This window comes from Galleria mellonella, unplaced genomic scaffold, assembly GCF_026898425.1.
Source record: "Galleria mellonella isolate WM207_F2 unplaced genomic scaffold, CSIRO_AGI_GalMel_v1 utg33, whole genome shotgun sequence".
NCBI classification, from domain to species: domain Eukaryota; kingdom Metazoa; phylum Arthropoda; class Insecta; order Lepidoptera; family Pyralidae; genus Galleria; species Galleria mellonella.
In genome coordinates this window covers 12,528,110-12,555,616 of record NW_026442079.1, presented here as the reverse complement: position 1 = coordinate 12,555,616, position 27,507 = coordinate 12,528,110, and the positions used below count along the sequence as shown (strand labels likewise).

At 36.6% G+C, this 27,507-nt stretch overlaps 1 protein-coding gene across 6 annotated transcripts in view; it reads left to right on the top strand.

The window, feature by feature from the left end:
• The window catches only part of LOC113520521 (protein bric-a-brac 1-like), a 454,874-nt gene that overhangs the window by 79,204 nt on the left and 348,163 nt on the right, over window positions 1-27,507 (top strand). For all 6 annotated transcript variants that reach the window (XM_052896735.1, XM_052896733.1, XM_031911727.2 and 3 more), the window contains one exon: window positions 20,041-20,785. In XM_052896735.1, coding sequence (XP_052752695.1) covers window positions 20,066-20,785 — 720 coding nt within the window. In that variant the 5' untranslated portion in view covers window positions 20,041-20,065. The remainder of the gene's footprint in view (window positions 1-20,040; window positions 20,786-27,507) is intronic.

The following is a 27,507-nucleotide window of genomic DNA, read 5'->3' as shown; positions in this document are numbered from 1 at the left end:
ACTTTGAAATTTAATTTGTTTAAATCTAATGCGAGTCCAAGTTTAGTGGAACTACTCTCTTCCGGTATTTTCTATCATTGACAATCACTATTTCGAATCAGTTTTCAAATCTAAATGTATCTACGAATCATCAATATCGGTTTAGGCGTTTTAAAATTGTATTTTACAAAAAAAATCTACTTCAATCGTGGCAGAACCATTCACTTTGACTTAAAAATAAGTCTGCTGAACCGATTTTGATAAAATTTCTATGCGACCAATTTATAAGTATATCCTTTCAGATAAAAAAAGAATTTTTCAAATCAGTTTACAACTGATGGAGTTACGAAGTAACAAACGTTAAATAAAAAATGGAACCGAATTAAAAACCCCTATTCTTTTTGAAGTTCATTCAAAATTAGAACAGTGAGATTACTACATACATACGTACATACAAACATACATACAAACATACATACATACATACGTACATACATACATTGATACATACATACATACGTGCATACATACATATATATCTGTCACGCCTGTCTCCCATCAGGGTAGACAGAAACAATGGAACGCCAAATGCTTCGATTCAAACAAACCTGAGATTACTAATCAATATTAATTGAGTCTAATCATTATAAATTTTACCAGAGGGAGACTTTGTACAAAAGTCGTTTGCTTGGGTACCTCTGTCCCATTCGTGTTTCTACCGTGTAGCAGTTGTGTTTGCATGGCTGTGTTTCGGTTTGAAGGGTGGGATATAGCAGTGAATTTACAGGGTACAGAGTTGTATATGTAATAACACCTGAGTTCTCAGGAATGGCAACGCATGGGGGCTATCATGGGCGAAACAGTATACACTGTTATGTCCACGGTACTGCTCATGTCTACGACGACGGTTACCACTTTCCATCAGTTGGGCCGTCAGCTTGTTCGCCATTCTAAGTTGTATAAAAAAAGTCACAATAGTTATTTTTTTAATTGACTCTTGTTAAAAACTGAAATAGCTACGGAACCCTGTTGGTGTAACGCGCGACACGCTCCCGGCCGACGCTTGAATATTTTCTTTTGCTCTTCCGCAGCGACATTGTTCTCTTTAAGGTAACGAAGAGAAACGGATTCGTTGCGTTGCTTTTTCTATCCAGCAATTGAATTATATGATCGATTTTCCATTAAAATGTTTTATGCTATGAAAAGTTAAAGTGTGGGAGGGGCGGCGCGGCTCTTTTTCTTTATGGTACCACCGCATATTGGGCGTGTTTATTTATGCCATTTGACGATTTACGTGGTGCTTTTTTTTTAATAAAGAACAACGGTTGCCGCGCCTTTTTTTTATACAACTTAGAATGGCAAACAAGCTGACGGTCCACCTGATGGAAAGTGGTAACTCTCGCCTATAGACAAGAGCAGTACCATGGACATAACAGAGTACACTGTTTCACCCATGATACGTCCCATGCGTTGCCATTCCTGAGGACTCAGGTGTTATTCCTCTGTACCCAGTAAATTTACGCCATATCCCACCCTTCAAACCGAAACACAGCCATGCAAACACAACTGCTTTACGGTAGAAACACGAATGAAACAGAGGTAACCAAGCAATCGACTTTTGTTGCTGCCATTCTTATGGACAAAGCTGTTACACCACAATTTCATGCACTGAAAATATCATCCATCGATGAATAATGGTTACCATGAGTCATACATACAGTATGTAATACTCATGTTGACTTCACATGACATTTTAAATTTGAAAACACCCGACTAGTTTCAAAGTCAATAGGAGCCCTATTCATGAGCGTCATGAAAGTCTCCCTCTGGTAATAAGGGTAAAGGTGCCTATTCTATGCTGGGGCCATACGGCTACCATTCCATTATCAGACATAAGTATTTTTTTTATTATATTCAGTGTGAGATAGGCTTTAGTCAAAGAAGCACTACATTAATGTTGATTAATTGAAGCGACTAGTGGCTAGCCTCCAAGTAGCCGGCGCCCACCCGTCATACCTTCCGCGTCGTACGGCCAGGCGATGTTCTAGAACATTCTTCAACTGTAACAACGTAGAATTTAAAAACAAACATATCTATAAATTTAGTAAAAATTTTAAAAAATAAAACCTCGACACAACAACACACCTATGAAAAGAGCCAATGGCTTTGATACGCTTGGACAGATCTTCGTCAGTTTTTAAACAAAAAACGCATAATAATCGGTCCTTTAGTTAATAGGCTACGATGACACAGACAGGCATACAGACACGTCAAACTTATAACACTCTTCAAAAGCGGGGGTCAAGAGATTTCTTCAGGGTCGGCAACGCGCGCGTAATGCCTCTGGTATTGCGGACGTTCATAGGCTACGGTAACCGCTTACCATCAGGTGGGCCGTATGCTTGTTTGCCACCTCAGTGGTAAAAAAAAAACTCCTCTTTTTGCATCGGCAGATAAAAATATATATGAAAGTATCTGAAATATTTATAAAAAAAATGTTTTTATACAAGTTTACGTGAATTAACGCATTACAAATATAAGCATTTTTGAATTGTATTTTTTTAAGAATAAGCCGGCCAGCTCGTGATGGAATTTGAAAGAGTAGAACGGGCAATATTTAAATTTGAAACTTTAAAAAATATATTCGATTTGTTATGACTTCCTTCTCAGCTGAAATTGTATTCCGAACGGAAGTTAAAAATTATGATTCCGATATTATACTAAAAGTATAATAGGCAGCCTAGAAACACTTGACACCAGAGGGCGTCACAACACACACGAGTAAAAGTGCGCTTAATAATTTTTAGTATTTTACAATTTTTCTCCATTTTTTACGACGGTTAACACTTTCTAGGCCGTCTGCTTGTTTGCCTTTCTAAGTTGTATGAAAAAGTTGTGTGAGTTTGAATAAGTGTATGTTTATATGTATATGCGTGCGTGTGTGTGTACATGTGCGTGTGTGTGTGCATGTGCGTGTGAGTGAGAGTGAGTGTGTGTGAGTGTGTAGTGAGTGTGCAAGTAAATAAATGTATCTACCTATCTAGTAAAATATTCCCTTATAAGGAGGTTTATAATATATATATATATATATATATATATATATATATATAGTTAGTGACAATTCCACAAAACAATGTTGTATAGGTAGATATGCAAGGGTCTCGTACCAACAAATTGACCTTTCAACTTCAGACAACCAAAAACTGACTCCAATTGATATTGGCGGCAAATAGAAAAAAAAAGTATTTAAAAATCGGCATATGGAACTGGAGTCCGTGTTCGATGCCGCGACATCGCTCCGTCGCCATTTTAATTAACTCCGCGTCACACGGACAGCTTACAAAGGAAAGTGACGCCACAGACTAATCTGAGACCTGCTAAATGCCTACAACCACATGTCATTTGAGAGAATAGGTCTAACTAGTTCTTGTCCAAAACTTCGTGTGTTGCCTGACCGGAATAAAAAGTAGCCTGTATCCTTCTCTATTTCACAGTACGTGTATGCCAAACTTTATAGTCATTGTGTTAAGAGCTAATAAACAAACTTACTATCACATTAATATTATTACTAAGGATCTGGCAAATGTTATCTTACCTTTTCCTACAACTACCGGCTTCACTTAAGTTGAAACATCTATATATTTAAAAAAATATAAATCTCGATCGAGCGATTTGGAAGATTAACGTGAATGGACATCGGAACACGAATTTTTATATATTAAATTATCTGTATTTATTTATTATTTTGAATAATGTATTTACTATTTTATAAATGGTGCAATAAAGTGTAAATAAAAAATATTTAATTATTTCTTTTAGGTAATTGTCTACATAATTGTAAATATTGCTTTACAATAATAATGGCTGTAATAGCATCTTAATAATTGAATTTGTAAAGATTTGCAAATGCTCGTTACTCATACACGGTTAAAATACTAAAAGTTATGTAATAAAATGAAAAAATACTTAGTCCAAGTAAAATTTAAACCATCACACACATAATTTCACATAATTTTAAAGATAAATCCACCGATTCATATAATTATGTATGAATCGGAGTAATTTTTTTTTTTTTTACAACACAGGGGGCAAACGAGCAATGCGGCTCACCTGATGGTAAGTGACTACCGCCGCCCATGGTCACCCACAACACCTACGGCATTGCAGGTGTGCTGCCGGCCTTTTAAAAAGGAATATGCTCATTTCTTGAAGGTTATGTTGTCGTATCGGTTCGGAAATACTGCTGCTGGAAGTTGATTCCAAAAATTTTATATCTGTAGGTAAAAAACAAATCGATTAATATAAATTGTATAATATGGACCCGTCTGTTACATTGTAACTAATATTGTTAGTCTTGTGTCGTAGCATAATTGCCAAAACGCAGTTTCTGATCACGTCACGTGGCTGCAATCAATAATAAAAAAATAAAAATATTCAGAAGCAAATCCTTACGAATTTTATTAACGTGAATGTTTTCGCGCCATATTAATTTTGTGTCAATAAAAAAAAAATGTAATCTTTATTATTATCGTGAAAAATGTATATTTTTTTAAACACGATTTCATGTTCTGAATTCAAATATTTTTAGTGTAATATGTCTACGGAATTTTGCGTATGGGTGTGTGGGTGAGTGCGTGCGTGCGTGTAGGCGTGCGTGCATTCGTGGATGCGAATTTTATTACGATTGACATTTGTAAACAAAATGCACCTACACCATGCAAGTCATATTCATGGTGCTCTGCAGGACGTCTTAGCAATCAAGTGTCGTTGACCTTGACAATTCAACCGCATCGTAGATTAGAACAAATTGTAACAAACGTTGACTAATTAAATAAAATTACAATTTAAAAGTGCTTGCAAACGAGTCTATTTGAATAAAGATTGAATTAATTTGAATTCAATTTTAGATTAGAATTCGATTTATTTATTAAAATTTTATGTAATAAATATGATACTTATCATCATCATCATCATCATCGCCATCAATATGATATCAGCCAAAAAACCAAACTGCAGTTGTCAACCCGCCTGCCAAGCATGGCGGTTACTGGCTAAATAACCCCCCCCCTCTTATGGGGGAGGCTATGTTCAGCAGTGGACAGTTAACGGCTCATACAGCAACTTAATTTGTATCCTACTATTACATGAATGTTTCAATGTGTCAATGGAAACATGCAATCAATTACTAGAGGGAGACTTTGTACAAAAGTCGATTGCTTGAGTACCTCTGTCCCATTCGTGTTTCTATCGTGAAGCAGTTGTTTTTTCTATCGTGAATGGTTGTGTTTTGGTTTGAATGGTAGGATACGGCGTGAATTTACAGGGTACAGAGACATAACACCTGAGTCCTCAGGAATGGCAACGCATGGGGGGTATCATGGGCGAAACAGTATACTCTGTTATGTCCATGGTACTGCTCATGTCTATAGGCGACGGTTACCACTTTCCATCAGGTGGGCCGTCAGCTTGTTTGCCATTCTAAGTTGTATAAAAAAAATGCTTTAAAATGCTCTAAACATTGTTTACGATGGTTTCCAGGGGACACCACGTGGAGGTCGACCTAATAGGGCGTATTGTTAGCAATGGGGCTGTCAAACTCCATTGCTAACAATCCTTTTCCCCCATTTCATATATATTAGAATACCCATATATATTAAAAGTGATGTTTATGTATTATATGTGTACTTCTTATGTATTATGTATGAATTATTTCAGTATGTTACTATAATTATGTCACATATTTTTCTCCACATCTGCCCTTCAGAAAGCGTATGCTTTCTGTTTTTACCCAATGGGTAGCTGGTAGAGAATGCCTTATGGCATTAAGCTCGCCACTTGTACAAATTTTGATTGTGCAATAAGGAATAAAAAAAAAAAACAAATGAAACACATCACCCTCCGTTCTTCCGGGGTCGGGTGATGCATTTTGATAAGGCACCCATTTGTGTGTATTACAAAATTTTAATGTGTCATTAACGGTCACGTGACAAATTTGTACTTAATAAACCACTATCTACTCGTGTATCTCTAAATTATTAGGGAACCATTCGGCCCGACGGCGTGCGGTCGTGCCCAACTAGGGTTGCCAAAAAATTTCAAGGCGAGCGTACAAGCAATCGAAATTGTTGGCCACCTTTTTGAGTAGTGTCCAAAACAACGTTTTTCCAAAAGGACGTGGAACAAAATGTTACAAAAAAATTTAAACTTACTACGAAAATTATAATCGTTCCGTTGTTAAATTATTTAATCTTTTTATGTCATTTTTAGACCCATACGTATTTGAGGAAGACGTTCCGTTTCATTAATGGATCGCTTCCTTAATTGTAATGATTTCGACTTATTTATTTATTGGAAAACCAACAACTTACAATTTCTAATTTAAAATAACAAGAATTTATCCGTAATAAAATCCAATAACAGGTTTTCACTTATTTAACAATAGAAATTTAGTTGTGGCAACAATATTGCTAAATTTATCAGGTCAGTCATATAATTTATTTATATTATTATATGTATTCATCTGTATGTATGCATCTCCCATATTTAGATTTAACAGAATTTTTCATCGTGCCTCCCACCAAATTGTTTATTACTCCTCTCCATCCAAAGGTTGCCTGGAAGAGATCGCTCTTAGTGATAAGGTCGCCTATTGTTTTCTCATTGTGATTATTTCTTGTAATTGTTTATATTTATAATAAGTTTACTATTGTAATCTTTTGGAGTCAAAATGTAATAAGATATTATTTACTTGCGGATTTGCCCACGCGAACCAGTATATAAGGCATCCCACGTGTCAAGTTAGGATAAAACCCACCTGTTTGCCTACTTTCAAGCAAATCCGATCAATAGCGGGAATAGGTACCAAACGTGACATAGTAAGATAGGATGAGCTCAAACCTGATGATTTTCAGGGGACACCACGTAGAAATCGACTTAATAGGGTATAATGCTAGTAACGGGACTGATAGTCCAGTAGTTGTAGTGTTACCTTCATCACAACGCCAACAGTCGTGCCACGAATATTTCGTTGATATAATATATTTTATTGAGGGGGAAAGGGATTGTTAGCAATGGAGTTTGACAGCCCCATTGCCAGCAATATGCCCTATTAGGTCGACCTCCACGTGGTTCCCCCTGGGAACCATCGTGAACAATTCTTGTTGAATTCGTCACGATGGGCCAACTGACCTGCTTCATTCTCACCTATCATTCTTCACTGGTAGCGCAGGTGGGGTTACCATTCCATTATCACCCATTAAAAAAATATATATATATTTTATTGGTGTTTGACAACCCTAAGTGCAACCGTGTAATATTAAGCGTCCGTATTGTTTGGTCACGATTTGGTTGACGACGCGCCGCTTGTTATATACAGATAGGGTTGTTTGCGGCGAGCGTGTAGGTATTTGTAATTTTTTTAATTTCCATTGCTCTTTTATATTTACCCGACTGCCGACGATGGCAGGGTAATAGTGTTGGGGTATGTGAATAATGCCTTTGATCTGTGTACTCGTATGCTATTTTATAACTGTTGAACAATCACAATCAGTATCACGATTATCCGACCAACGAATTGTCCGAATATTCGATTATCCGGACATATTTTACACGGCCCTAATTACCGAGTAATTAATTTAGTAAATAGGTATTATGTAATCCACTATCTTTATAGCTTGTATTTTTTTATCGTATTGTCTAAATGACGTATGTAAAACTCTTTAAATAATAAAAAAAATAAATATGTTCGATTTGACTTTAAAATCGATTATCCGGATTTTCGATTATACGAAATATTTTTGGGTTTCATTCGATTCGGATAATCGAGTCTCTATTCCTCTAACAGTTTCACCACGAGATATCAGACATTTAAATAACTTTTTGTGTTTAATTAAAATATTTTTACATCAATATTTTAAGAATTATAATCGTTGTCATGTTTTAAAATATTTAATTTTTTTATAATAATAATTAATATTAATACAATCACTTGTCATAATATTTTTTTTATACAACTTAGAATGCCAAACAAGCCGACGGCCCACCTGATGGAAAGTGGTAACCGTCACCTATAGACATGAGCAGTACCATGGACATAACAGAGTATACCGTTTCGCTCATGATACCCCCCATGCGTTGCTATTCCTGAGGAGTCAGGTGTTATTCCTCTGTACCCTGTAAATTCACGCCATATCCCACCCTTCAAACCGAAACACACCCATGCAAACACAATTGCTTCACGGTTGAAACACGAATGGGACAGAGGTGGCCAAGCAATCGAGTTTTGTACAAAGTCTACCTCTGGTAACCTCTGGCTATTGTCTTTTTAATTTTATTAAGACACTTTTAATATAACGTAAGTGTGAATCGATTATAAATATTTGTATTTCAATAACTGTGTAGTAAAGCAACAGTCATACAGTCAGCAATGCAGATCAACGAGCATTACGAAACGAAATCATTATCTGTTTGTGTACATGGAGATTAAACGGAGATAGATGACGTGAGAAAGTCGATCTGAACGTGCCATTACAATCATTTACGTATCGCGTTATTTGTTTATTTTACAGAAAAAAATGTATTAATTCTTTCTGATAATTATTACGTAAGGTGAAGAGGGTAAGGATCTTATCACATGTTACGAAATCTTACCAATAATTGAGAGGAGATCTCGTATTAAAATAAAATCATGTAGGGAATATAGTACATTACTGCAGCGGCCAGCAACTGAGGCATTGATGGACGAACGTGCAAATGTGAGCCAAAGCGTAGCCGAGGCACACATACGTGAGTCCATCAATGCCTAGTTGTGGCCAAGGCTTGTATAATACTTTTCTCAAACAATGCGCTGAAATAAAAAACACAATTTTACTTTTTTAAATTCAATGACGAATAACGAATAATAATATTTTTTTACGCGCCTTTGTTTTTTTTTTCAATAAACAGCTTTCTATTTGCAAGCCAGTTCGAAATTTTAATAAAACCTTTTATTAGTTACCTCCTTGGTAGCCATGCTTCGAAGTAAAAGGTCATTCCATTTTTAAATTACAAGACAGATATGAGTTTACATAGTAATTTATCTGGCCGCAAAACACGATAGATATGAATTTTTATACAACTTTATCTGGCCAGTACAGCAATTTTGATTTATCTCTAAGAAGATTGTCAAAATAATGCTCACATTTCCAAGCATGTTTGAGAAAAATAAATTTTTAGACCAGTATACACTATGCGAGTAATGTAAAATGAAACGTAAAGGTATCATTGTACTTACTATATAATACAAAATGGTTACAATTATTATTTATATTATAAATGTAAAAGTAAGTTTGTTTGTTTGTTTGTTACTTTATAGCGCCATAAAATTTTAACCAATCGTTATGAAATTTGGTATACACGTTTATGGAATGGGAACCGATGTAGACTTTTCACCTTGGTTAATAAAAGCTAGTGTTAAATAAAATTAAAACATGATCTTAATTTCGTATTATAATTTTATTGATATTTAAATGTTATAAATAATTTGAAGTGTGTATTGTGAGCTGATTGTAAAAGAGAAAACGCCGGTTCGTGTTGAAAAGTTATACTGACAGTTTATATAAAAAAATGAATAATTAAAAGAATACAATATTAGAAATTACAAATTACAAAGGAGTTTGTAACAGTGTGTGTAAAATTATAATTGCCTTTAGTGTGTTGGAGTTAATGAGAGGAGAGAGAAAGGAGAGTAATACTATTGTAATACGGTAAACTAAGGTTATTATAATAAGGTATTGCTACAGGTAATACTATAATAATTATATAGGTGAGGATGAAGTAGGTCAGTCAGCCCATCGTGACGAATTCAACAAGAATTGTTCACGATGGTGTCCAGGGGGAACCACGTTTAGGTCGACTTAATATGGCATATTGCTAGCAATGGAGCTGTCAAACTCCATTGCTAACAATCCTCTTCCCCTACAGGATGCGTTGTAGTATAGTATAGTATGTAGTCGCCTACGTACAACTATTTTGCCAGCCGACTGTACCTACACAAATGTTTCCCTTTGTGCTCATTTGACTATTTATTTCCCCAATTTGTGTGGACAAGTTTACATACAACTTTTGTCTGTCGGCGTCATTTGTTTTTCTCGGAAATCTTTACACTGGCGGAGCAATTAAAGCTTTATATACACACAACAAATATTAGACTTTTTTTTAAATGTTGTGAATAAATTTATGGTGTTTTTAATTATGTTAAGTATGTATATGTATGTTGTAAGTATGGGTATATTTGGTTGAGACATTTATTTTTTGTTTTTTTTTTTTTACTTGTCATATTTGGTGAATAGTGTTGTAGAAGAGGGAGACTGTACAGGATCTGGTGGGGCACTTAATCCTACTCGTGTTTCGGTTATGAAATAGCTGGACTTGCAAGGCTGTGTTTCGGTTTGACAGACAGAGGAACTTGAAGACAATGTAATTATAGGATTTTTAATTTTTTTTTTTCATAGTTGATAATGAAATAGTAACCCCGTCTGCGCTAACGGTATACGCTGGCGGGCACCAGTGAGGGATGATTAGTAAGAATGAAAAGGCAGGTCAGTTAGCCCATCGTAATGAATATAACTGGAATTCAGCACGATAGTTTCTAGGGAGACCGCGTGGAGGTCGACCTGACAGGGTGGGATAGCAATGGGACCGGTAGTCTACATTCATAACAATCCCCTCCCCCATCTTAGTCGTTTTAACTAGTAATACATGACAAGTATATTGGGCGTCACAGAATATTCTGTTTTTGATGTTTTTTTGATGTCTTCTGTCTATTGGCGACAGTTAGACACCACTTTACATCAAGCGGGCCGTGAGCTTATTTAGCAATGCGTGCATTTCGAATGCTTAAATCTTATTTAAAAGAAAGACACGGAAATAATAATAATAAAGTTAAAATTGTGTCCAATAAAAAAAAAAAACTCAGTGGCAAAACCAATTATTTTTATTTACAAACTACTGAACCGATATTTAAATAAAAAAAAATTAACAAACCGATTTAAATTTATTTATAATTTTCATTTCATTTATTTATTCAATAACAATCATACAATTGTGTTTTTGAAATAAGTTACAATATTTTATAAACTAAAAATTAAAGAAATGAACAATAAGGTCAATTAAAAAATAATACAAAAATAAAAAAAAAAAAAACAAAATGATAGCTTATAATAGATAGTAGATAAATTACTTACAGTTACATACAGTTATAAGGGCAACAACCGTTAAAAAAATGTAACCGAATTGAGAATCTCCACCTTATTTGAATTCGGTTTCAATTCAAAACGTAATATTTACTATAAATTGTTAAATTGATCATTCCAGTGACTTCCAGTATTCTAATGCTTAAAGTATTAGAATACTGGTTATTAGAACATAATCGTTAGAGGAGATAGTACTTACATGATACAAAAGAAATTAATTTAGCAGTCGTTTCACAAATCGTAATAAAGGTGCGTTCAAAACATGCCGTCTCTATCATTAATACCCACCACCGCCATCTACTCGGCAAACTAACAACTCATTAGTTTCGCCCACATTACGACAGATGTCGCCATAACAGTGTAAACATGGCGGTTATACAACTTTATTGACGCATAAATATGCTAATTCCGCTATGACTTTTTTATAACTTAATTAATAACGTGCACCTCACAGTTTCCACGTAAAGAAGAAGTATGATTTAGATTTTTATGTGGCGCGTTTTAATTGATGGCGAGTTTGGTTCGCGTGACCGGCCGCGTCGTCACATACTTTTATGAGCGATGTAAAATAATGAAAAAATACCGGATAGCTGTTTTATGTGAGGCATTTGATTTAGCGCACCTCTGTTTTACGATGGTTTGATGGCTGAATATAATCATGTTACGTAGATACGAGGACTTGCCGTTCACGGGGCTGCGTTGCTGATGTGATTAACAAGTATGTTGATATTTTTTTTTATACAACTTAGAATGGCAAACAAGCTGACGGCCCACATGATGGAAAGTGGTAACCGTCGCCTATAGACATGAGCAGTACCATGGACATAACAGAGTATACTGTTTTGCCCATTTCCATTCTCTCTGAAAACTATCATGGTTAATTCCTGATGAATCCATCATGATGGGCTAACTGGCCTGTTTTCATTCTCATCTGTCGCCCTTTACTGGTGCTCCGCCAGCGTATCCCGTTAGCGCAGTTAGCGGGGTTACGGGGGTATACGCTGGTGGGGCACCAGTGAAGGGTGATCGATGAAAATGAAAACAGGCCAGTTAGCCCATCAGTATACTAGTATGAACATAACAAAGTATACTGTTTCGCCCATGATACCCCCCATGCGTTGCCATTCCTGAGGATTCGGGTGTTATTCCTCTGTACCCTGTAAATTCACGCCATATCCCATCCTTTAAACCGAATCACAGCTATGCAAACACAACTGCTTCACGGTAGAAACATATATGTGTATATATATATATATATATATATATAGTGTTTTTTTAATGGGATGAAAATGGATTCGTATTCCCGCCTGCGCTATCGGATCGATATACTGAGACGGATTACTAGTGAAGGATAATAGGATGGCAGATGGCAGGTGAACACGAAGTCAGGTCAATCCGATCGTGACAATTCATGAATTAACCATGATGGTTTTCAGGTGGGACCGCGTGGAGGTCGACCTGATAGGGTATATTGCCAGCAATGTGGTCCCCGTTACTCACAATTCTTCCCAGCCAATGACATGTTAGACATAGATATCACAAATATCGCGACTCATATAAAAACTAAACGGATCGCTCCTAAATCACTTGGCTCAACGTAACAAAGTTATTTTTTGACTCATTCCCCCTCTCGCTGTAAACTTTTGCGAAAATACCGTCTAGATGTAATGTTGTTTTTGTCGATTCTGTAAAATGTTTTTTTTTTTTTTCATATATTTTTATGTGGAAAGTTCGCACTGAAATTTAGTTGACGTCAATAGCACTCACTGTATTGCGCTCCATTTGTGGTCAAAATACTGAAACGCGAAGTGTAGGTATTGTAATGGAGACTTACCTCCACGTGGTCCACATTGGAAACCTGATGAATTTGTTACGACAGGTCAAAGGATCTGCTTTCATTCTCACCTATCATCCCTCACTGGTGCCCCGCTAGGGTATAACAATAGCACAGGCGAGGTTACTATTCTAATTTCACCCATTACTAGCAATATACTCTGTCAGGTCGACCTCCTCGTGGTTCCCCCTGGAAACCATCATGACTGATTTATTGTTAGATTCGTCAAGGTGGGCTTTCTGACCTACCTTTCATCGTCACCTATCATCCCTCACTGGTGCCCTGCCGATGGGGACTTTGTACAAAAGTCGATTGTTTGGGTACCTCTGTTCCATTCGTGTTTCAACAGTAAAGTAGTTGTGTTTGCATGGCTATGTTTCGGTTTGAAGGGTGGGATATGGCGTAAATTTACTGGGTACAGAGAAATAACACTTGAGTCCTCAGGAATGGCAACGCATGGGGGGGTATCATGAGCGAAACAGTATACTCTGTTATGTCCATGATATCCATGCCTGATATGAATGTCCATGATTTTGTACAAAGTCTTTCTCTGATAACTTGTTTGTTACCTTAAAAAGACTTAACCAATCACTATGAAATTTTATATACATTGTACTATATTGGATGGAGAAGAATATAGGCTTTGTATTCCGATCAGTAAGCATATACTGATCACGCGGGCAAAGTGAATAATAATAATTAGTAATCTACAATAAAAAAATCGATTACTGTTCGTTTGCTTTGCTTAAACTCGAAAACTTAATCGATATCAATATATTTTTTTTTGTTTTATTCATCATAATACAAGTGGTGGTTTAAAAGAATAAAAGGCGGAAAACTATTAAAATGCAGCTAAAAAATTGAAATTTTAAAATAGATAATTTAGCACGAGAATCGCTACTTCGAAATATTTTCAATAGATGGCGTTGTAGGTCATACGAAGCTCACTGGGGGCAGCCACTTAATTTACAACATTATATACCTACAATTCTTTGAGTACTTTAAAATAGTTTTAAACTATTTACTTGACTTTGCTAGACTTGTTGACTGAACGATTTGGGATGTCAAATCGTATTAATTTAGTATCCCAAAAAAGAGATTGTGTCCTAAAAAACCGACTTAAGTTGTAAAAAAATCAATTATATTGGTCTAAAAAACTGAACTACTCGACTAATTTTGATAAAATTTGAAATCGTACTGATTTGGTATCCCAAATCCCAAAAATTGGAATGTGCCCCAAAAAACCGACTCTAGATAGATAGATAGATAGTTAATTTATTTACATTACTTACAGCACACAAATTACAATAAAAAAAAACATACACATAATACACAGTAAAAGAGATAAAAGAATGAAAATAAAAAAGCACAAGTAAAAAAAAAAAACAGAAAACAAAATATATAAACTAACAATCTCCCTTCTTTCCCTTCCTTCACGCGTGTGCCATAGTAACACAAAATGGTCACAGCTCAGTTTACTGCTTTGCCCTTAAAAGAGCAAAAATCAAATTTCTAAATCTATTTTAATAAAATTCCTACGGGACAAATGTGTAAGCATATCCGTTCAGATAGAAAAGATGTTTGCAAATCCGTTTTACAACTGACGGAATTATGAGATATGAAACATGAAATAAAAAGCAACCGAATCGAGAGGCTTCTTCTCTCTGAAGACGTCTGACAAATTGAAGTGTTTTGTTCATGAATCGTGGACAATTCAATGTAGTAAATCTATCAAAACTGTCAAATTTAAATGACTCCTAATCATAACATGCATCTTACTATTGTGCTTACAATTAAAAATAAAAAAAAAACAAACTTAAAAAAATATTACTTGCATTCGTAAATAGAATTTGTATAAAAGTTTTTTTTTCTTTATCACAAAGCTTAGTGCTTAGTACCTACCACTGTCGCCCGACCCTCCACTTGTATATTTTATACTCCCCTGAACAAACAAACGGACACAACTGGCTTCGAGGAATCTTTTATATTTCTTTAGCGCACTAAAATTAACACACGCATTATGTCTTCCTTGGAATAGTCTGTGTTTTTTTTTTGTTATCTGTATATATAATACCTATTGCAGTGGATTGTTTAGTACTGGGGACTAGAGTCCCCATTTTCACAAACTTTAAAAAGAAGGAGTATAATTTTTTTGTTATCTCATAACTCTGACATTTATAATTTGAGTTGGAAAATTCCTTTAATTGAAACAATATACCTACTTTCAAAATGGTCCTATAGAAACTTCATCTAAACCGGTTCAGCAGTTCCAACTCTGTTTCATTCGTTCTTTAAAAAGGGGGAAGAGGGAGGAGTGAAGAGGTTTCTTCAGGGTATGCAACGCGCGCGTTATACCTCTGGTATTGCAGGCGTTCATAGGTTACAGTAACCGCTTACCATCAGATGGTCTGCATGTTTGTTTGCCACCTAAGTGGTATAAAAAAAAATCGTGTTTCAACCGTGAAGCAGTTGTGTTTGCATGGCTGTGTTTCGGTTTGAAGGGTGGCGTATGACAGTTAATTTACACGGTAGAGAGGCATGAAGTCTTATTCCTCAAGAATGGCAATGTGGTCCAGATCGGTTTACAACTGACGGAGGTAACGAATATAAAAAAAAATATAGGCGAATTGAACCTCCTTTTTTTAAGTCGGTTAAAAGTGGGCACTTATATGCCGCAAATCCTTTAATCCAAACTATACTTCGCATAAGTTATTTTCAAATATATATCTATTTCTCTTATATAGTATTAGATTGTCGTATAAACTCGACGGAAAGACGAGAATTCATACGCCACTTTTATCTAAATAAATGAATGAATAAGTATACTTTATTTGCATTATACAATATAGGGAATAAGCTTGACAATTAATAAATGTAACGATACAGTTGTATAAGTACAGTAAGGCGGCCTTATTGCTGGGAGCGATCTTTTCAATACAACCTTACTGGGTAATGGACTAATTATAATTAATATAAATTTACAAAATTAAATTAAAAAACAAATTCTATTAATTTATATTTATTCATTTAGTTATATATGAAATTAAATTCATTTCATATATAATTAAATGATAAATTATATGAAATGAAGCTAAGCGCCTAAACGACTTAACTGGTGGGAAAGGGATTGCTGGGAATGAGATTTAACAGCCCCATTACTAGCAATACACTCTATCAGGTCGACCTCCACGCGGTTCCTTTTGGAAAATATAATGGAAACCATAATTCTTGTTTAATTGCTCACTATGGGCCAATTGACCTGCCTTCATCCTCACCTATCATCCCTCACTGGTGCCTCGCCAGCGTATACCCATAACGCAAGCGGGATTACCATACCATCTTCACTCACGCCTCATTTTCCAAAAACGGCTAATAAGTATGTAAATTGGTATATATATATATATATATATATATATATATATATATATATATATATATATATATATATATATATATATACAATATATTGGCCAAATAACGAATATATTAAGATAGATAGATACTCTTTATTGTTTCCTCCAAAAGATTACAATAGTAAACTTATTATAGATATAAACAATTACAAGAAATAATCACAATGAGAAAACAATGGGCGACCTTATCGCTAAAAACGATCTCTTGCAGGCAACGTTTGGATGGAGAGGAGTAATTATAAACAGTTTGATCGGAGGCACGATGAAAATTTTATATATTTTATTTATACATTTAATACTTTATTGTTAACACTATTTATACGTAAAAATATGACAGAGGTTATTTTATACAGGTTTAGATTTTCTTTTATGGATGATAATGGTATGGTAACCCTGCTTGCGCTATCGGTATACACTGGCGGGGCACCAGTAATGCATGACAGGTGGATAATGAAAAAGCAGGTCTGTTAGCCCGTCGTCATGAATGCACCTGGAATTCAGCACGATGGTTTCCAGGGGGGACCGCGGGGAGGTCGACCTGTCAGGGTATATACTGTTTTGTCCAGGATACACCCCATGCGTTGCCATTCCTGAGGACTCGGATGTTATTCCTCTGTACCCTGTAAATTCACTGCTATATCCCACCCTTCAAATTGTAACACAGCCATGCAAACACAACTGCTTCACACAACTGTTTCAGACACGAATGGGACAGAAGTGCCCAAGCAAACGACTTTTGTATAAAATCTCTTTGGTAAAATGTGAATGGGACTGGTACGCATTACTAACAACCCTCCCCCCTCCATATCTGTTTAGTTGTGTATATATATATATATATATATATATATATATATATATATGCAAATTCCTTTATATTTATGTATGTATTATTTATTTCGGTATACATTATTAGTTGTTATTCTCTTTACCTATTCCAATAACGAAATAACACATTTGTTCCCTGGTCATCGTGAAGGTTGGACTGGTAGAGAATGCTACTAGCATTATGTCCGCCTTTTGTACCATATTTCCTTTTGGACAATAAAGTTATTAAAATAAATAAATGTAGTTTAAGATGCTTCATAAAACAATAACTTCGAGACACTATTAAAATGAAACCTATCTATTATGGGGGCCTACCATGAAATATTTTTTGAAATTTCGTGGCTGAACCAAACAAAAATTTAATATTAAAATTACATAACACATACCGTTTAAAAATATTTAAAAATGTTATAATACCGTTCCTTTGTACTTCTATAGTAGGATTTATGACGAACGAAACGTTATGCTCCATTTACTGAACCGATTAAAATATGATCAATAATACGATATTTGTGCACGAAAATTCGTAATTTTGATTTTTTGGTATACGTACAGAATGTTTTAATTTGTTTTGTGTCGTAAAATTATTAAATTATTGTTCTATCAATTAAATTTATAATAATTTCCACTTAAATGTATTGGAAATACCAGAGGGAGACTTTGTACAAAAGTCGATTGCTTGGGTACCTCTGTCCTATTCGTGTTTCTACCGTGAAGCAGTTGTGTTTGCATGGCTGTGTTTCGGTTTGAAGGGTGGGATATGGCGGTGAATTTACTGGGGACGGAGGAATAACACCTGAGTCCTTAGGAATGGCAACGCATGAGGGGTATCATGGGCGAAACAATATACTCTGTCATGTCCATGGCACTGCTCATGTCTATAGGCGACAGTTACCACTTTCAATCAGGTGGGCCGTCAGCTTGTTTGCCATTCTAAGTTGTATAAAAAAAAAATATTAATTTATTTATTTAACTCTTTATTGAACCAGAAACATAATAATAAACAATGACGTATAAACAATTCAAGTGAAATACAGTAGCATAAAGTTCATATAAGAGTCAATACATATAATAAAATCGTAACTGCTCGCTGTCTGTACATAGACGATATATAAGAAAAACTATTATAGGGGGGCTTTATGAACGCAATAGAACTCAGAACAATGATTTTTAGAAATTTTATCTGTTTGTCTGTACGTTTGTGCATGCTAATCTCAGTAACGGCTTAACCGATTTGAATGCGGTTTTCACTAATGCATTGCAGTTTGCTCCATTTAACATTTAGTGTTTTATTTCAATCGGTTCATAAATAATAAAGTTATATTAATCTAAAGAATCACATATAAAATGCTATAAAATAACCGATCAGTTGAATTGGCTGACACTTTTTTTATTGTATGTATGTATTGATTTTCGAAAATTCTGTCTACTCGTGCGAAGCCGGGTTTGATCACTAGTGTACACATATGTACATAAATGTACAAAAGGCTGTCTTATCACTAGGGGAATTTAGCAATTTATTACATATATTATTTTATATTTATTAAATAAATAAATATTAAATAAATATCGCGCTATGATATCAAATTGAAATTGTTATTTTTGTAATTTAAAAATATGACACCCAGAATAAAACACCCTATAGCTGTTTGTTCCTTAATAGGACATCTGAAAATAGGGTAGGTACATATTGAAAACCATGGACTATAAAATATTTATTTATTTATTAAAACTTTATCGCTAATATATGAAGTGTTAATCGGATTTTAAATAAGTACCTTAGACTGTTTTATTGCTACGAAATATTTGAGTCACTTGCATTTTATGGATTCCTGGTACTATTGTGTTGGTGGGTAGTATACCCATTTAGGGTAACTTAGCTAAGTTAACTTAGCGCATAGGTTACTGTAGGTTACCATTTACGCGGGCAGAGTCGCGCGTGTATTGAACGTTTATTAACCTAGATAATTTATAACTTAGCGATCTGCCCCGATTTCGCACGGGTAGATAGGTAGAATTTTTTTAAACTTTCTACTACACGAGGTTATTTTATTCTATTTTCTAGTTTATCCAACTGCAAGGAAATATAATCAAATCTATCCTTTTTATAATACCCACTAGATTAGGTAGATTTTGTGTCCGTATATTTATTTAATAGGCACGTCTACAGTTGAAGATATCGTGACTGCGCTATTTAATATGCAATTTTGTAGCTTATATAGTTTGGTGACTAACAGTATTGTTTTGTATTGTTTGACTTAATTTGAACTACACTTACATAGGTAGAAATGAATTATTTAGTACTGTAGGTAAAAACCTATCTGTTAGAAATAATTCGAAATCAAAATTATAATATATTTCCTTATTATTTTAATTTGAATTTGTCCAAAATATTAAGTTAGCATTTTTGAAAATCTATGTGTAAATGCCGCGAGCATTGCATTTTGTGAGCGGCGCATAGTGCAGCGTGCAAATGTGCTAGAGTGCAGTGCAGCGGGCGGGCGCGCTCGCTGCGCGGGCGCTGCCGGTCGCGGGGCGATCGATGGGGGCGCGGGGGACGCTGGGCGCGCGCCGCCGGGGCGGGGCCCGGAGGCGGCGCGATGCCCCATTCGCCGGCGACCGGGCCCGGCGCCCCGCCCCCGCCGCCGCCCCCCCGCGCCGCGCCCCGCCGCACGCTGCGCCGCCACTCAGTGAGTCGCGAGTCGTCGCGCGCGGTGCATGTGTGGCGCGCTCTCATCACGGACGCGTTACGTTGCAGATGCGAGCCCGTTGCCGCTAGAGAGATGCCGGCCGAGGAGGAACCCGCGGCGATGGAGAGCCGGGACGTGGACGGGTCGCCCCAGCAGTTCTGTTTGAGATGGAACAATTACCAGAGTAACCTCGCGAACTGCTTCGACCAGCTCCTGCAGACCGAGTCGTTCGTCGACGTGACGCTGGCCTGCGAGGGGCAGAGCCTGAAGGCGCACAAGGTGGTGTTGTCCGCGTGCAGCCCCTACTTCCAAGCACTGTTCATGGACAATCCGTGCCAACACCCGATTATAATAATGCGCGATATAAAGTACTGCGACCTGAAAGCGGTGGTCGACTTCATGTACCGTGGCGAGATAAACGTGTCGCAGGACCAGATCACGGCGCTGTTGAAAGTGGCCGAGACGCTGAAGATCCGCGGCTTGACCGACGTGGGTGAGCACGCCGTGCTGCGGCCCGGCGCCGGGCCGGCCGGCCTCGACCCCCGCGCGCCCAAACGGCCCGTCAGCCGCGACAGCGAGTCGTCGGCGAAGGCTCGCCGGCACGTGTCCACGGAACGCGACCGCAGCCCGGTCCCGGGCCCGAGCCCTCGCCGCTCGCCCAGCACGCCGCCAAGCGCGCCGGCCGAGCTGCCGCCGGCGGGCGCCGTACCCGGCGAGCCTGGCGGCCACGTTGGCCCCTCGCTGGCGGGCCTGCACGCCGACGACGTCGATATCCGCCCTGGCATCGCCGAGATGATCCGCGAGGAAGAAAGGGTGAGTACCGCATGCATCCTCGCTCCGGTCACGCACGAGCGTCGCGCTCGTAAAAGTTTTCCCGCCGCGGCCCCCCGCGCCGCCGCCTCGCCCCGGGCGCCCCGCGTGCCGTCGAGCCTCCACCCCCCGCTCGGCCCGCGCACCCTCGTCTCGCGAAACTTTCCATTCGGTATCGCATTACGTAATTAATTTATTTTAGACTTGACTACTTTGTTATTGCTAATGTGAAAGTTATAAGTGTTCCGCGGATCGATCGGCGGGGGCTTTCCGCCGCACTCGGATGCCGGTGGCGCCCTGCGCCCTGCGCTCTGCCACCGGCCGACGACACGCGTGCACACACTGTACTTACGTGGATGCCCATATCTCGGAATGCTTCCGCAGTTTATTCGTACATTTTTTTGGTGGGTCGCGACCCCCGCCTGTCGTGGTCCGATGCCGCGGGTCGGGCCCGTGTCAGTGCAGTGCGCTGCTTGCGAAAAGTCTTCTCGATGTTTACATTGTAAACAACGAGTGTGCGGGCGGCGAGATTAAGCTAGCACTCTTTGTAAAGCCGACAATGAGCGAATCGAAATAAACTTGTACCCACGGTACGGTGACCACGCGATCACCGCACACGGGAATGTCTCCATCTCTCCATTGTTTTTTGTATTTAAAGTAGCGTGTATTGTAGCATATAAGTATTTGGAATATTGTTAGGGATGTTTTTTAGCTATAATGTCTATTTTATTTTTCATTTACTTAATTCCACAAATCTTGGGGTCACGTGATCGATTTTCTTTGGAGCAGGAACAGGAATCGTGTAAAAAATGTTTTAATATAAGGCTTAAAATATTTTTTAATATTTCTTCCTTTGAATTGAAATTAAATAAAATATTTATTTGTTTAAAACAAACATTTAAGGTAATAAAAGCAATGTGTCAGAACTTTTGGCATCCTTATGAAAAGTCGTTCAGTTTTTTTGAAAGAAAGCAAGACACGTCAATTTTAATAGAAGCGCTCGGTAACTAATATGCATACTATTTACTTATTGTAAACAAACCCGCTACTGCACTAAACCCTTTCAAAAACAGGTAGTTAGATAATGCTCTCATTATAGTCCGCTAAATTTATTTTCCTACTTAAATTGTGTGCAGTAACTCCCAGTGGATATTTAGTTGATACAAAAAACCTTTTGGAATCTGTTTTGGACTAAAAAATTAATATTCAAACAACATTTAATTCCATAATAAACAATAATAAAGAGATGATAGGCCGTCGTTTAATGTAATCGATCCAAAATCACGTCGAAGAGACGTTATTTTGCTTTACGTTTGACGTCAGTACACTAATCCATACAAACGTTTACGTATAATTATTCATATTTTTAATTAGGTGTCCACCAATATATCAACTAATTATTTTTAATACTTAATAAACGGATTTTCCTTTTTTTCTGATAATTATTTTTGGGGATTCAATCCTAATTAATTGACAAGTAGACTTCTAAATATTATAAACGTAAGTTGACGGATTGGTTATTATTTTAACATGGATAAAAGAAACTTTATGAACACTCGCATTTATAATACGAGAAAGATGGAGGAAGGGAAGTGTTAATAACGGGAATTATGGGTCCATTCTGGCTCTATCAGGTTGACTGCTAGTCAATTTTTGTAGAATTCGTCACAACGGGATGAAACCTGGCAGCATTCGCAGTCCGCACCTATTATCACTCACTCGTACTCCGCCTGTGTAAACTAATAGCTCGAACGGGCTTCCATTTAAATTCGTTTAAAAAAACACGAGTGGGATTAATTATAATAACCGACTATTCCTTTAAATGGGGTACGAGTTTATCGATCGCCAGACAAAGCAAGGGGAACGGCCGGTCGTGGCAAAACAAACATTTTTTTTCGAGGGTGCCAAATGTAAATACGTTGGTGGAACGGTACGCGGGCAAGAGTTTATTCCTATTTTGTACTGACGCCTGTAGGGGGCGGCGGGGTGGGGCTGGGGGTGTTAATCTTTAAAGTGTGCTTCTCAGACTATTGAACGTACTAATGTTTTTATTAGAACACTACACCGTCTGTGGCATCGTGGCCTAGTAGTATTCTAGCCTGATTTGTAGTCGCCAAAAGGTCACGAGTTCGAATCTAATAGAAATACTTGTTAATCTAGAAGTCCAACTAATTCTCCAGTAATGGAAAAAATTGTTAACAAGTAAAATAATCTGAAGGCAACGACGGGCTCGTTTATTGTTAAATTGTATTCGAATGTTATAATTATAATTCTTCCTAACCGCAACGGTATAATAAATATATGTCTCTGACTCTATCGATTTGTTGTTTACTCAAAAACCTTTGTAATAACTAATTATATAAATAGAGTTAGGGGATTAAAGCACAGAGGAAGTACATAAAGAAAGAGTAATTATTCACTCTATTAAATGGACAATTGGTACTTTTATATGTATAAGGATAATGAGGATTTGCGGCACGGTAGACGCTTCCCATGTTCCTTTCTAGAGATGGCGTGATTGACAAAATCTAAGATTCACTAATTATAGATATTAGCTTGGAGAACTTCAAAATCAAATCTGATCTTAAGCATTTCCATGATCATTATTACATGCAAGTGATGAGTTATGAAAATAGACGAAATGAGAGATAGATACATTTTGTTTCCACCAAAAAAGTACAATAGTAAATTTATTATAGGCACAAACAATTAAATAAGAATTGTATGACGTTATTTGTATGTAGATTGATAGATACTCTTTATTGTTTCCTCAAAAAGATCACAATATTTTTTTTATACAACTTAGAATGGCAAACAAGCTAACGGCCCACCTGATGCAAAGTGGTAACCGTCGCCTATAGACATGAGCAGTACCATGGACATCACACAGTATACTGTTTCGCCCATGATACCCCCCATGCGTTGCCATTCCTGAGGACTTAGGTGTTATTCCTCTCTACCCTGTAAATTCACGCCATATCCCACCCTTCAAACCGAAACACAGCCAAGCAAACACGAATGGGACAGAGGTACACAAGCAAACTACTTTTGTACAAAGTCTCCCTCTGGTAATAGTAAACTTATTATAAATATAAATAATTACAAGAAGTAATCACAATGAGAAAACAATAGGTGACCTTATCGCTAACAGCGATCTCTTCCAGGCAACCTTTGGATGCAGAGGAGTAATAACTGTCACAGATACAGGCACCTGGATACCGATTCACTGCCAATCCTGTAATATATTTATGGCATGAATATAGATAACTTCGATTGTAAAATGTCTTTCTTTAATCACGAAAGGAGTAATAAATTGAAAATATTTGGTCAATATTTGGAACTGTAGCAGGATTTTTTAAAATATTAAAAAATATATTTTAAAAGTAATAATACATGAGGAAAGAATTATTATAATAAATTAACTATTACACTTATCTAACTCTTCCTCCTCATCTCGCTTATTAAAATGACAGAACGGTTAAATCCAAAGACAGGACTACTGCATACAAACTTGCACATCAATTTACAGTAATTGTGCATTTAAAAACCAGAGGGAGACTTTGTACAAAAGTCGATTGCTTGGGTACCTCTGTCCCATTCGTGTTTCTACCGTGAAGCAGTTGTGTTTGCATGGCTGTGTTTCGGTTTGAAGGGTGGGATATGGCGTGAATTTACAGGGTACAGAGGAATAACATCTAAGTCCTCAGGAATGGCAACGCATGGGGAGTATCATGGACGAAACAGTATACTATGTTATGTCCGTGGTACTGCTCATGTCTATAGGCGACAGTTACCACTTTCCATCAGGTGGGCCGTCAGCTTGTTTGCCATTATAAGTTGTATAAAAAATATATATATAATAAATATTACCCTATTATTCACGTTAGGTTACCAACAAGATAAGCAGGGAAGTTATTTCAACGGTACTTACCTGCACAGGTTATTTTAACGGTTTTAAAATATACATTTTTGTAATAATTGCTTGAGGGCTTTTAAAAATTAAACGTCATTTTCCTTTATTAAAAAAAAAAGGAAAAGGGAAATATTAATTTGAAACATCTTTTACGTAATAATAATCGAGCGTTTAAAGAAAAAATATTAAAGGTCATTTCTATGTATTTAAATGAAAGAATAGAAAAAAAATATGTATTAATTAAAAACATGTTTTTCATAAACGTTTTTCGAAAATAAAATGTTTAATGTTAAATTCGATATTTTAAATTTTATAATAATATTTAGTGAGACTGTCCCGCTTAAAATAAGTGTTATGGTCACCGTGAGGGTAAATGAGAACACGAACGCTGGGAAGGCAAAAAGTTTTAAACACCACTTTGGCCGATATGGAGTTATAATATACAAAAAATATTACTGAATTCGACTATTTTTTGTATTGAATTAAAAATTAATTTCAGATTGTGTACCACAAAAAAAATACGACTTCAGCTATGACGGAATCCGTTATTTTGATTTAAAAACTAAACTGCTGATCCGATTTTGATAAAATTTCTATGCGACCAATCTGTAAGTATATACTTTCGGATAAAATAATAATTTTCCAAATTGGTTTACAACTGACGGAGGTATGAAGTAACAAATATAAAAAAATTGCAAAAGTATAGAGAACCTCCTTTTTTGAAGTCGGTTGAATTTTTAACCGACTTAAAAAAAGTATATATATATATATATATATATATATATATATATATATATATATATATTGTTTCATCGTATCAGATATTTATTATACTATTTATTTTGTTTTTTTTTTTATTTTGTGTTTAATCGACTTTAAAAAAGGGTGTTCTGAATTCGTTTATATTTTTTTAATGTTAGTTACCTCAGAACTCTCTCACTTATAAATTTGGAAAATTCTATTTTTTTTTCATTACTTCTTAAAAAAATATACTTCCAGATCTGTACTATAAGGAATTCATTAAAATCGCTTCAGTTATTTAGTTTTTAATTCAGAATAACCGCTTTTTCCACGACTGAAGTGGTGATTTTGTAACGCAGCAAAATTTATGTACTTGCAGTTTACTACATCACCCGTTAACAACTGCCCATTGCTGGACATAGGTGGCAGGGTTGACAACCATAGTTAGGTTTTCGATGTTTTAAAAGGGACACCGCTGCCCATCCCTCGACTGTTAAGGTCCTTCAGTCGCCTCTTGTTACTTTCTCTTTGCTCCCCTGTAAAGTCCACTGAATGGCACCTAATACATTTTGCTCCCAGCGTTCTAATGTAGACCCAGGATAGGCACCAGCGTGCAGTTTCTGGTTCCATGTATTCGTAGAATAATTGCCTATAGGTAGTCTGCACTAGTAATTCTAATTTGGTAGTCGCAAACTTGCTCGGGGTCATTGACCTTTTACAGTTTTTTTTTATTTGTGAAATGGGAATGGTATCCCCGCCTACGTTATCGGTATACACCGGTGGGGCACCAGTGGGCGATGATAGGTGAGAATAAAAGCAGATCAGTTAGCCCATCGTGATGAATTCAACTAGAATTTACCACGATGGTTTCCAGGAGGAACCACGTGGAGGTCGACTTGACAGGGTATGTTGCTGGTAATGGGGCTATTTGACCCCATTACTAACAATCCCTACCCCCCCTATGTTTACTACTTACCGGGATAAAACAGCCTACGGTATGTGTTTTTTTATGCAACTTAAAATGGCAAACAAGCTGACGGCTCACCTGATGGAAAGTGGTAATCGACGCCTATAGACATGAGCAGTACCATGGACACAACATATACTGTTTCGCCCATGATACCTCCCCATGTATTTCAAATTTCACTAATACAAAGTCACGTATTTTCCTCACTCAATAACTGTATCACCATATCTCACTCTTCAAACTGAACTATGCAAGCATAGCAACTAATGAATGGGACAGATGTGCCCAAACCTATCTACATAGCTTGGTTATGTCTACTCTAGTAAAAAATTAAGATAAACAATGGTAAAACCAAGGAGTTCAGCCAATTTTTATATTCATATAGTTAATGTAAAATCAACGCGTGTTTAAAGTAAGCAACGGCTGAGTTTTTAGTCCGCTCTGTTCAGCTAAAATCGCATTTCGAAATGGGTGGTAAAATAATAAAAAGAAAAAGTGCCACTCAGCAGTGCTTAAAATACAGTTTCCATGAATAAAAATCATTCTTACTGCTTATATCCCGTATACGAAATCGATCCCTAATGGTTTTGTATGGAATCATTCAATGGAATTGTTTACGAACGGGAGCGGCTTAAATTTTTGTTTATATTTTGACTCATGCTCCTTGGGGAAAGTTTATCAACATTTGCAGTTCGGTCGGGTGAGCGCAACAGACAGATTCGTTGTTTTATTAATTATAACATTGTTGACCTGTACGAGAAAACATATCGGGTCGCGGCGAAATGTGGTTAAGTTGGTTTTTGCAAAAAACACATGCATTTGAGCGGTGAATATTTTTGTTCTTTTATTATTATTTATTATTATTTTTTTTCGCTTAATTTTTGTTCGTTACGTTGCTTGTTCGAAAATGTGTTTAGTTCTATTACTACACGCATATATCATGTTCGCAAAGTAATTAAAATGCATAGATATTAATATAACAACAGTAACACAACAGACACACGTTTCCTATCGTAAATGTGTCACGCATTTAAATTATTATTATTTGACTCAGTTAATTTGTATAGGAAATTTTAATTTGCATACGTAATAGGTATTATATAT